The sequence below is a fragment of the Diospyros lotus genome, chromosome 6 (genome assembly GCF_014633365.1).
Source record: "Diospyros lotus cultivar Yz01 chromosome 6, ASM1463336v1, whole genome shotgun sequence".
Classification (NCBI taxonomy): Eukaryota; Viridiplantae; Streptophyta; class Magnoliopsida; order Ericales; family Ebenaceae; genus Diospyros; species Diospyros lotus.
In genome coordinates this window covers 17201008-17214238 of record NC_068343.1, presented here as the reverse complement: position 1 = coordinate 17214238, position 13231 = coordinate 17201008, and the positions used below count along the sequence as shown (strand labels likewise).

The window sequence follows — 13231 nt, the reverse complement described above, 5'->3', positions numbered from 1 at the left end:
ATCAAACACATTTTCTCATATACCAAAAAATATGATACAACAACATGGACCAATGAAATGACATACTTAATGATCGAATCAGACTTTATCCTGGATGATTGAGATTCATCCGCAGATGAAGCCCAGGAATTTGTCTAAAGGTGGCAACGGTGAGGCGACGAGATGGTTAGCGACGGTTAGTGTAAGGCGCAACGACAAGGCGATAGCAAGATGCAATGGCGATCGAGCAAGGCGCTGTAGTAGGGTAACAGTAGGATGCAGTGGCAGTTGCGTGAGGCGCTGCAGTAGGGCAACGAGAGGATGCATCGGCGATTGGCGAGGTGGAGCTTGCTGGAGGTAGCCATGGCATATGAGAGAAGAGGCGATCGAGGGCAGGGGTAATGAATCTGCAAATTGGGTAAGGGCATTTTTGTCATTTGGCACCTTCTATCATCTAGTAAGCTCTCGTGGAGTAGAAGTTGTTATGGTTCTTTAAATGTAGAAGCAAAGGCTTAGTTTTGTTTAGGACCATGATACATGTACTGACGAGATGACAAGCTCAATGATCGAATCGGATTCATTCCGGATGATCGGGCTTGCTTCATGAAACCCGATTGACCTTTGTCAAAAGGCAGTAACAGCGAGGCGACGAGATGGTCAGCGATGGTCGGGGCAAGGCGCAGCGATGATGCGACTGTAAGATGCAACGACGATCGCACGAGGCATTACATTAAGGTGACGACAACAACGATTATGTGAGGCGCTGTAGCAGAGCGACAAGATGATGCATCAGCGATTAGTGAGGCAACATAGGATGGCAATGAGGCGAGACGGAGCTTGCTAAAGAAAGCCAATGGTAGGGCTAGCGAGTCTGCAAATTGGGTGAGGGCATTTCTGTAATTTGCTACCTTCGGTCATCCAGCAAGTTCTCGTGGAGTGGAAGTTGTTATGGTTCTTTAAATGTGGAAACAAAGGCTTAGTTTTGTTTAGGACCGTGCTACATGTACCGACGAGATGACATGGTTGATGGTCGAATCGAACTTCATTCGATTGGACTTTAGTTTGCAGTTGACCTTTCTAGTTTTTTGATGGTTATTATGGGTTGACACTCTCTTGATGACTTAAAGTTAACTCTTTTTAAATTTAAAGAGACAAATATATTTGGACATCTAGTGGGAGACATCAATTATATAAATGTTGAATCAAAATCATATCTAGACACAAGACGTGATCAAATTAGCGGTAAGACATACTATTCCACATTCATTTAAAAATTTCTCAATTAGAATAATAAGAAAAAAAAAATGTCACTTAGAAATCAATTATATAACAAAGAATCCATATGAAATGGGCTATTAAGGCCCAAACAAATGGGTCAAATACTTATTCATAGTGCAAACTTACCTTGTCCAAATTGCAATGAGTGAAGAGGAATGGGCCTTGCATTCATTCTGGGCCTGATGCTTATTCCTTTTCGTTTAAACCTCGACGAGCAACATCTATGGCGGATCAGACCAAATTCCAGAAAAACATAGTAAGGTTGATACCATGCATTTACATTTGATCATCCAATAACAGAGAGTTACAGACAGAACGCCTTATTATTATTTAGCCGCTGAAAACCCTAATTTTTCTTTTTGATGGATACTGAAAACCCTAATTAATTATACATAGTAAATGTTCAACTCTTTGTTCATGGCGCTCGAATGGCCGAACACCCGCTTCGTCTTCTTCCCGGTCGAGCGAATCAGCCTCCACCAGAACCCTCCTTTCTTCTTCCTACCCACACCCTCCCTCGCCCTTGTTTTCGCATCACACGCCACAGATCTGCTCTTGCTCAGCCCGGCATTGTTGTTGCCGCCGCCGCCGCCGCCGCTTTCGAAGAGCGAAAAGGAGCCCATCATGACATCGGAAGCCACCCGGTGGTGCCGGCGGTATCCCGGAGACGACGGAGAGGAACCAGAAGAGTAAACCGGCGAGGACGATAGGGAAGAAGAACAGAAGGTAGACGCCATTGCCGTCTTCTTGTTCCTTGAAGAAGAACGCAAAACTGAGAGCTCCGAGAGTTTATCGGCGAGGCAAACGGGGCAGACGCCCGGTTGCGGGTGGTGGGTCGGGTGCTTCTCGCACGGCAACCCAAACTCCGGCTCACATCCACCCATTTTCGATTCTGATTCTCTCACTTATGGATCTCTCTCTCTCTCTCTCTCTATATATATACACACATATATATCAATATATATACTTTATGCGATCTCCTGATTCAGATGCTAAACCTAGTAACCTACGCAGTATTTATAGTGTGGATCTAGGTGGGGACCACGAGGTGGGTACGTGGCGGATTCTGGGCGGCGGAGGAGGGGGATTCTATGGGCGGCGCACGTGGCGGGGATCAGTGAGACGCCGCCGCACGAGGGGGCGTGGGCCGGGCGGAGAGATGTGTGTGCCTGTGTTTGCGTGGTGATGGATTCATTATAATATAAAACGTGGAAGGTGTGAAGTTACCGATGCACGTGGGTTTGGTCGCCTGAACGGACGACCAACATCGGCCGGATCGATGGGAATGGGAAGGAACTCGTTTTGTTTAGTGTTAATTTCACCTAAACATTTATCGGCAGAGCGGCTGACCGCCGATGTTTGCAGAATCAACAACGCGGTGAATTAGATGCATTGCACTTGCGGGCTGACAGCGCTGCAATACCTTCCATTCAGCTTCGCTTCTGTCCTGCCCGTTTCTGCAAACGCTGTTCAATGTATTGCTTTAGAGGCTGTTTGGCTTAGTCTTTTTTATTTGAGCTTTTAATATAAAAATTATGTAGTGTTTAAATTGATAATGTGTTTAGATAAATGTATTTTTAAGCTATCAATTAATAATAATATATTTAATTTGTAAAAATTGATAAGCTATCGGAACTTAAAAAAAAAATCTAAATAATATAATTAAAAACATAAAAATATTATTTTTGATCAAACAAATTATAAATTAATTTTTAATTAATAAAATACTTACAATTACAAGTTAATAAATTATATATAATTATTAAAAAAATATTAATACAATACTTTATGTTTATAAATTTAGGTTTAGTGCATAAAAATATTAAATATATATATTGATATATTATAAAAAATCTTTATTTTTATATTTTATCAATACATTTAAAGTATTAACATTTAAATAAATTATTTCTAAAATATGGGATTTGTTTCATCCATAAATTTAATATATATTACAAAATTATAAAATTAGATATGGAGGAGATGGCTTGGTTGGAAGCAGAGGCGGCGATGGCGCGACAAGGATGAGATCCACTAGCGACGACAACGGCAACGCCTGATCTTGAGAGGAAGCCCGGTGGCTTGTGGTAGTGAATTCGGAGAAGAAGAAGACGACAACGGCGGATCGGAGAAGAAGGAGGCGACAACTGATGGCTCGACCCAAAACCGAAGACAGCTTGCGGCGACGAATTTGGAAGAAGGACCGGTGATGGCGTGATCTAGATCTAGAATGAGGCTGTTTGCGGCGGCCCAACTGGACGATGGCGATAATGGCAGAGCAAAGGTTCTGGAAAAAATGATGAGAGAAGAGAGCTTTGGAGGAGAAGATGTAACAGTAATAAATGATACACGTGTAAATATGAAAAATATTTGAGTGTATTTTAGTATTTTTGTTGGTCAACTTACCAGCGTTTTTTGACAAAGTTTGGGGTACCAGCTTTTGCTAAACGCTGCTATAACAACTTTTCAGTGAGGTGGCTTTTAAGTTTATTATTTATGCCAAACACTTAATCATAAAAAATTATATAACTTATTAGCTGCACAAATAACTTATACGCAGTTAAACTACTAAGCCAAACAGCCTCTTAGCCATTCGGCTTAGTCATGTGTTGTTTGCATCCACAAGGCTAAATACTTGTATTAACAACAAATTTATATAATTTTTTTTGTTTATAAGTGATAATTGATAGTCATAAAATTTTTCAAGTTTAGAAACCCATTTTGGGGGTGTTTGTTAACCAAGATAAGAGGGAGAAAAGGTTAGATATGGGAAGCATTCCGGATGTTTGGTATTTTCAACGTGTTTGTTAACCTTATCTAACCATTTCTGAAAAAGGCCTCACGTGACCTCTTATCTCCCCCTTTCAAGATAAATTTATCCGACCTCCCCCTCGGATAAATTTATCTTGCTCTTTCAAGATAAGGCTGAATTACTTATCTGCCCCTTGTAAGATAATTAATGTCATTTAGTGCATTTTAAAGATTTAAATTTATTAAAAAATCTTATTTATTTAACTCTTATAATTAATATTTTTTAATATATTTTTAAATTATTATATGTTTTGACAATTTTTAAAATTTAAATGACATTATTCATTTCATTGATTTTTAAAATTTAAATTTCTCTCTCAATATATATTTTATTTAACTCTTTTCAACTCTTTTTAAATTTATTTTTGAACATGAATTTGAAAAATAAAATATTATTTTTAATTTTAATCTTAATTTTTTTGACAATTCATATTAATCATAAAATACTATTTTAATCATAAATTTGATAATAAGGATATTTTGGTAAAAAAACCCTTATATTGGTGCTTATTATATGTATTAACAAACACATAGAAAGAAAAAATACAATTATCAATGGATTCTAAAAAATTTAACAAACAGTCTGATAGAAATCTTAGAATGTTTCCCGGCCTTATCTTGATCATTCCATATCTTGATCCGGAAAGCATCCCAATCTTATCTTGATATCACCTTATCTTGCTCATTTTAACAAACGCCCCCTTAGTGTAATGTTCCAACAGTATAAAAATACAGGTTTTAACCAGGATTAAGAGACAAACTAAGTGTAAGCAAATATGTAAACATATTTCTCCAAACAATTTTTATGTACATATTCTTTTAGACAATACCACAAAAAACTTTATCAAATTAACCCTACTCCTAAGAGAGACAACTCCCAAAAGAAATTTAAGTTGGAAATATACTAGAGGAAAACAGAACCAGCGACTAAGCGTATCCCGGAGTTGATTCAAGAAGGTGTGCTTCAATTCAATGGACATTTTTCTGTTCGCTGCTAGGTTATTCAATGGACTTATGTCTGTGAGTTTTTCAGTGAAGAAAGAACAAATGTTGAAAGTTAAATAGAACATATCCCGGAAATCATTCCATACCCACTAGTCTTCAGCATCACGCAAATGAAAGGCACCTCCCTTTAGGGAGCTCGCCCATCAAGAACCAAGTACCAAGTACAGCATCAACAAACTTGGTATTTTGGATGCACAGTATATCAGAAGAATATTATTTTGGGAGCATCAACAAAAACACAGAACAAGAAACACCCCTCCTGGCTGAATCCTGACTGCCCATTCAGGACACGACATGCGCCATCGCCTAGACAACTGAGAATAGAACCTGTAATGGCAGTCTATTTCATCTTTCTTCTCTTGAAGTAGTTTAAGTATTCATGTGTTCCTAAAATAGAGCCTAGATGTAGAAAGGAAAAAAAAAATCTTGATCTGGCAATTATATATACCTGCCTTTCTATGGGATTGTTCCTACTTGTTGCTTTTGCAAAAAGGAAAGGCGCTTGGCAAAAGAAGACGGTGGTATGTTGCTTAATCGGCAGAGCCAGCAGCCTTCGCAGTTTTAACTTATCTTGGCCATTGAGAGACATGGTTTTAGCCGCAAGATGGCAAAGGCCAAAGGGTTTAACACCAGTTGGTTTGTACAAACAGATCACAACCATAAAGAAATAGAAAAGAAGAAAGTAAGGCCTACACCCATTTCCCAACTCACTCTCTCATGATCTTCTTAACGAAAGGGGAATGGTTTTTATATGTTACAGATGTGTTCCATGGACATACTAAAGTATCCGGTTCTTTTTCGAGCGAGTCCCGGCATCCAATACAGGCTCTTATCTAGTTTCTCTCATTATCAATGAGGTATATGGTTATGCACATCTACGCAAACAATTGGAAATGCCCTCATTGATAATACGGTTCCTCTTCTCCCAGTTGCGGGGTGAATATTTAATACCATCGATGAGGGCAGGGAGAATATTTAATAGCATCAATGAGGGCATTTCCAATGGGAGAAGAGGAACTGTATTATCAGCAAGGGCATTTCCAATTCTTTGCGTAGATGTGCATAACCATGTATCTCATCGATAATGTGAGAGCACCTTTGAACAGCACTGTCACAGAAACATACATTTCACCATGTCAACTATTGAGTGTATAACTTGTACTAGTGATAACATTGATATGCTCTTTTCCTAAAAACAAAACATGTCTAAATGTCATCTGAGTGTCTCACGCGGTCTTTACATTATCAAGTACTGATCGCATATAACTTTTCTAATGTTATTATGAAAGGCAACTTAAATAACATGGATCCCCTGGAAAAAAGAGAGAACAAATTTGGGAAATCCATTTGAGATGGAAAATCTATGTGCAATTTAGACCAATCCAACCAAACTTGAGTACTGGACTGATCTAGAATGAAGCTGGGTGAATTAGGAGCAGTGTCGTTAGTATTGTGTATCGTAGATTTGGTCCGATACTCATCGCCCCTGACGTGAACCAAAGAGTGAATTCGATTTTGCTTTGAATTGCAGCCTGAATAGCATGTATTGTATAATATGGTATGATATAATTCGAAAACCAGGCCACATTGGAAGACAATGATGATAGCAGTGGTCATGGTGACATTAATCTTGAAGGGAGGATGATTAGATATAAATTTAGTAAACTTTTCTCACCATTTTAAGACTTTACGACTTATGATTTATGAGTTTATGGCATATCTAAGAGTTATGGTTAATTTTGGAATCCTTGATATCAATATTGTTAAACTTTGATTAAAATTACTATTTTGAATATTTTCTTCATGTTATAGGTATAAACATCTTTTAGATTATATTTTTTAAGCTATTTATCAAGTTGTTATTGCATCTCATGACTTGATACATTTCATGATTTAGAAATTAGGCCTTCCAATTCACAATACATATCTCGAATTTACAACTATACCCCAGAGAACATGAGTTGAATAAGGACACAATTCTCTTGGCCTAACTAAGCATATGGCTAGAATCAACTAGAAGGAATGATTATGCAGCCAACCCCAAGTAAAGAGAAAGGATACAAGAGCGGACTTGGGGCCTATTTGGTATTGTTGTGTTCTGAAAATCATTGCTTCTTAAAAAAGAAAAAAAAAGTAGATTAAAGGGGTGTTTGGCTAAGCTTTTATTTTTGGAGCTTTTAAGCAAGGTAATATTTAAGGTGTTTGTAACATTTAAGTTGGGTAGCGTTTAAACTCATAACATGTTTAGATAAATGTACTTTTAAGCTATTAGTTAATAATTGTGTATTTGGTTTGAAAGAGTTAATAAGTTATTACAACTTGATAAAAAGACCAAAATATACATGTTGTTGAATGATGTAAATTTTACTATTAGCTGTTGATAAATTATATATAATTATTTAAAATATATTAATAAAATATTATTATATGTATATATATATGTTTATTGTTGTTATATATATATATTGAAGGAGGAGATGATGGGGGCAACGACGATGGTCGACAGTGGAGATCAGAAGAGCTAGGGGGACAGGCAACAGGAGATAGAGGTTGAAGAAAAAGAGCATGGTTGGAAATTAGCAAAAATGATGAGGATAAAATTATAAAACAGTCGATCAACACAGCTTATAAATTAGTAGCATTTTGCAAAAGCTTCTCTTCACCAACTTTTGCAAAATGCTATGGTAGTAACATTTAAGTTAGGTACCTTAAACATTAGTGAGGTGGGCCCAAACACCTTACCAACTTCTGCTTAACAACTTATAAGCGGTCAAACCGGTAACTCAAACACCCCATAACCCTATAAGCAGCCTAACATAAGATTTGATGCGGGACAGTGAGAATAATAGCAGAAAACAGAGCAGAAATAGAAGAGAAGAAGAAGAAGAAGAAGAAACAGGGATAGGAGAATTGAGAAAGAAAGGGAAATTTTCAAGGGAAGAAAATCAATAATATTCAATCATCAAGTTAGAAAAAAGGTTACATTATGTTGTCTATTTATAGGCAATTAAAACATAACCTATCTAAAAGAATCCAATTAAAATCAAATATAACTGTATCTAATCCCTAAATCAAATACAATTCTATCATGTAAACAACTATGATAAATCAAAAATAGATAAGATAAAACCTATTCTAAATCTTGTTTTAAAATCAAAATCAAAATAAAATATCCCTATCACAATTCCAATCATCCATTATCAGAATCAGCCATATGGCCTAAAGAATATGAAAGCAGTATTTCATATATTTTCCAACAAATTATCAATGAAGCTGTGATAATTTGATTCTAAGGACCATTTCAAAGAGGCCAGTTTACAAAAATTGAGATAAATTCGAAGATATTGTGACATGGGACTGTCTCGAGTGAGATTTGGATGGGTTTAACATGTGCATAGGAGTAGATTTTAGGATGTATTTATGTTTGGGGTGTACAATTTCTTGTATTTGTGGGTATGTTTTTTATTTTATGTCGGACATATATATGTGTGTACTTGAATGTGAAAGGCAGTTATGTGATCAATTTTCTCAGAAAAAACTTCCCTCTAAAATGCTCTCCTCTCTCTCGATCTCATTTCTTCTTCTCTTCTCTGATTCTTCTTCCTTCCTTCTTACTTCTTCTCTTCTCCATTACCTACCGTCCTACATAGGATTAGGATTAGACCAGGAGATGAGTGGAAGATTGCCTTCAAGACCCAAGCTGGACTTTTTGAGAGGTTATGTATGCCTTTTGGGCTTTCCAATGCCGCTAGTACCTTTATGAGGATTATTACTCATTCTATGTCCTTTCATAAGGGAATTCCTAGCAGTCCATCTTGATGACATCTTGGTCTATAGTACATCTAGAAAGGAGCATTTGAGTCACCTTCATCATGTATTTGCTACACTTAGAGAAGCCAAGTTATATGCTAATTTGAAGAAGTGTAGTTTCTTGCAGTCTAGTGTGCTCTTTTTAGGATTTACAACCCTTCTAGAATAGGGCTGCATTGGCATTTGGCGGCCTAATGAGGAGAGAACGAGGGTTGTTAGAAGAAAAATATCCACATACAACCGCTAGTCCGTGAGGACTGCGCAATTCCTTCATATGCAAACTGATTCCTGCATATATATGTATAGGTAGATGCTTCAGAACATAAAATAGAGGGGAAAATCAAAGAGATATTGATGTAGAACCCGAATCAATTACTCAAAACTAATATCAATATTTAATTATTCATTAAATTTTGTTCTTCAGTACTTCATTAAAGGATTATTTACAGACAACTAATAGATAAAAACCTATTCTAACTAGAATTTCTTGATATAATAATCTAATTAAGATTATAAAAATAATCCCAATCTAATTAGGATTCTAGGAAATAAAAAGAAATTAGGAAACAAATTAAATAAAGGAAATAATAAAATGATATTAATTTTTAATTTTACGTTTAAAATATTATTTTTCAAAATATTTATTTCAATGATCTTTATCAGATATTTAAGGAGGACTCTGAGTGCCAGCGGAAAATTTTACCTATGTCTGTAGAAATCAAAGAAGGAAATGACTCATTAATCTGTTTTGAGGGTCCCTGGTTATGCCACTATGCGAACTGTGAGAGGCCTTGCCTTGTAGTGCTGCAGCATCAGAGAAGGAAAAGGAACCTAAGTCAGAAAATTAGCAAGGGAACTGAAGGAGCAGAGAAATTACGAGATGTTTGACTGGATGCCATTCTGGTTGATGAGCCAGAGATGAAGGGGTAGTGACTACAACTGTAGTGAGCAACAAAGAATGCAATTGTCTGCAATTTGGAAGAAGAAACCTGAAAAAATGGGATAGTTTCCTTGTGCACTTGAGCCACAACCCTTTTGAGCTTGTAGATGGAGAACTTTCAATTAGATGAGCAACATATAATTTTTGGATTTTTGATATGATCTTCCCAGAGAATTAAAGGAAAAATTCACTTTGTTCACACCAGATGACCTGTTGGAGTTTGCATAAAGAATTCCAATCTGGCATCGGTATTGAGATGTGCTGGTTTGATGCCGAAGAAGAAGATAGATAAATAGGAAGAGAAAGAAGGTAAGCTAATCTTCAGGTTAATAATCTTGCTGTGTGGGAAGCCAATAAAGTATTTATTAGAGAAAAATAATAAAGTTGAATAAAAATGCAACTAATAATTTGCCACAATGCGCAAGGTGCAGTGAGGTGGAAAACAAAAATAATGGTCACTCTGCAAAGGGGCTTCAATCCTGATTTTGCTATTCCACATGGGAACTAGTAGCTGAGAACTGGCATAAAATGCAGCTTGGTGGCATTGGAAGAGCCAAGAATTTAAAGAAGTGGGATATAGTGAATAACAAGGAAAGAAACACAGAGCATCATTAGTAATGGAGACATAGAGAGCGAAAGAAATAGCTTGTGGAGGGCATGAACAGGGAGCAAGCATTTGAATAATGGTGAACCCAAGTGTTTATAAATATATATATATATGCATAACTGGGCCACTCGAAAGAATTCTTGAACCGAATATATGAATATTGGTAATAGGCAATAGATACTTGTGATATGATATTGGTAACATGCTATGACATGTGTGTGTGTACTGGTAACATGCTATTCCTTGAGTTGGAAATCATTACTTATGCATACACTATAGTATATTTATTCCTTTGGGTGAACAAGAAATAGATAATTTCACAGTCGTTGCATGAAGATACATATATGAAGAATTCCAGTGTTACAGTAGATGTAATAAAATTTCCTAGTATTAGGATGCTTATGAATGATGCAGGCTCTATTGATGGGAGGTGGTAAGGATTAAAAAGCAAAAGGAGATTGAATATATAATAATGCAAGAGGGTTGAGCCAATGAAGGGTTAGATAACAGCACATGCAATGGTTTTTTTATGCGCACATTACATGATGTCTCATTGCACCACAGGTTTATAAATTACACTATTTAATGCATGATATAGAATATATGCAAGCTACTATATTGGAGAAAATGCATGATTTCTCATTTGCCTGGGCATAGGGAATGTTATATGCTGTGTTTTGCATACCATGTATGCCGTATTGAACTCTCAGCTCAATACGTACAGGTGGAGCTTTTAGGGGATTGGACTGAAGACTAGAAGATTTATATGAGGTTGTATTTCCCCCATTCATAACAAGAACCATGAAACAAACAGAGAATTGAATATTTCCCCCATTCATAACAAGAACCATGAAACTAATGATTGAAAAAATCAATCTCAAAAAAAAGGAAGCAGACAAAAACATAAGAGGGAATATTCACGTGTGCCCTTGGAGGAAGGGGAAATTGAATTTACATACGATTAATTTGAATGAAACAAACAGAGAATTGAATCAATTATGGAACTAAAAGAAAGGTTAAATAAAATTAGGAGAGCAAGCAAACCTTTGCGTGTATGGAAACTAGTTGGCTTGCAGTTCTTTCCCTTGTACTAATCTCGTGACCCCCCACTTTGAAGGGAGAATGTCAAGGGATGATGCCTGCCTCTTTCTCATAGCCCTTCCAAGAGGCATGTTTTTCCCTGGGATTTGAATAAACAAACGCCCCTAAATCTTATTGTAGAAAAGGGACAATGAATTAAAGGGATAGACACATTATAGCAGAAGGAAATAATTAGATAGCAATAAAACCAATACTGTAGTACAAACTTCATAAAAGTAGCGGCATGGATGCGTGCATTAGATCCCCATTTTGCTTTTGCTTTCGTCAATGACACTGGCCAATAGTTTGCATCCTGACAATTGATCCCCACAAGTCTAAACATGCAATAGCATAAATTAGGGATCTGCACAATGTTTCAAATCCAAGGGAAACAATCACAAAAAAATCAGTGTCCCTTCCTTTCTACTTTTCCTTTTCCAAATTTGCAAAGACATAACAAAGTATAACCGCAAAAGGAAGCTAGGCAAACAAATTTTTAGGCGGCTTACTAGTAAATGATTACCCAGATAACACATCCCCAGGATCAAGACTAGCTATTTAATGACACCATCGAGCGAACTAATGGTTAAATGCCAATGAATTCAAATACGAATAGGCGAGCGTTTGTGTATACAAATCATGAAATGAACCACACAAAAGCCCCGATCTCATATGAATCATCATTAAAACCATACAAAGAAATGAAACAGTCAAATTTGCTAAATCCACAAAATCACGAGGTTTTGGGTTTAGCAGCAGCCAACTGCGAGGCCTTGTTTCGTTGAAGAATGTATTCCTCCAATCGGACAATTGCAGTTAAATGAGCTTTGGGCTTAGAAATGGGCCAAATTGGATGTTCACAATGGGTTTATATTTGTTTTTCATGCGCTTATTCTTGCTTTTGTTATCAATTCTTTTGTTCAATTTCTATATCTTGATTAAATTATACAAACTCAAAATGTTGCTAAATTTAAATAATAAATATAAAAAGTGATACTAACTTTCTTCTACTGTGACAATAAGTTAAAACTATGTAGAAGGTGGTTAGTTGATTAAATTATAGGAGTTTCTAAATTTTAGAGTTTGTGAGTTTTATAAAAAAAAAATCTTACTTGGTAAGACATTTTAGTTTTTTTTACTTACTCGCTAATTTTTGTGGTAGCTTATTTGATTGGAGATCTCCCTTGCTTTTTTGGGTTAGGAAATTAAATATTAGTTGATATAAAATTAACCTACAACAAATAAATTTTAATTGTATCGTGGTGGTGCGAAACTCATGAAAAATTAGGATCCTTATTTAACCCATGAAAATGTGAGGTTCCTACTTAGACACTTCTTTGAATTTGAAGGTTGTTCAAGTTAAACTTACATTTTATCGTGGTGGGAGAATCATTTCATAAATAAACAACTACTAAGCCTATATATAGATGCAACCCATACTACTTCCACTACATGCATGCATGGCTGCCGATGTCAAACTACTGCAAATTCACACATATTCTTTGTTAAGCAATTCATATATGTTTGGATGATCCTCATTTTTAAGGGGGGAAAAGGGAGAACTTAAAAAGGCATTTTATTATTATTATTATGACAAGGGCAATCTCCAAACAGCTCTCTCCGGTCCGGTCGGATCGATTGGCCGCCACCTATTGGCGGTTGCAGCCGTCGGTGGGGTTTCCGCCGCCGCCGCCGTTGATTTGTGAAAGGAGACGTATGAC

General features: G+C 36.5%; 1 protein-coding gene across 1 annotated transcript; it reads right to left on the bottom strand.

Annotated features, from left to right (window-relative positions):
- Window positions 1-1643: 1643 nt before the first annotated feature.
- Window positions 1644-2141, bottom strand: LOC127804358 (uncharacterized). The gene has a single exon (XM_052341218.1). The coding sequence runs from the start codon at window positions 2139-2141 to the stop codon at window positions 1644-1646; it is 498 nt and encodes a 165-aa protein (XP_052197178.1).
- Between the last annotated feature and the right edge of the window lie 11090 nt (window positions 2142-13231).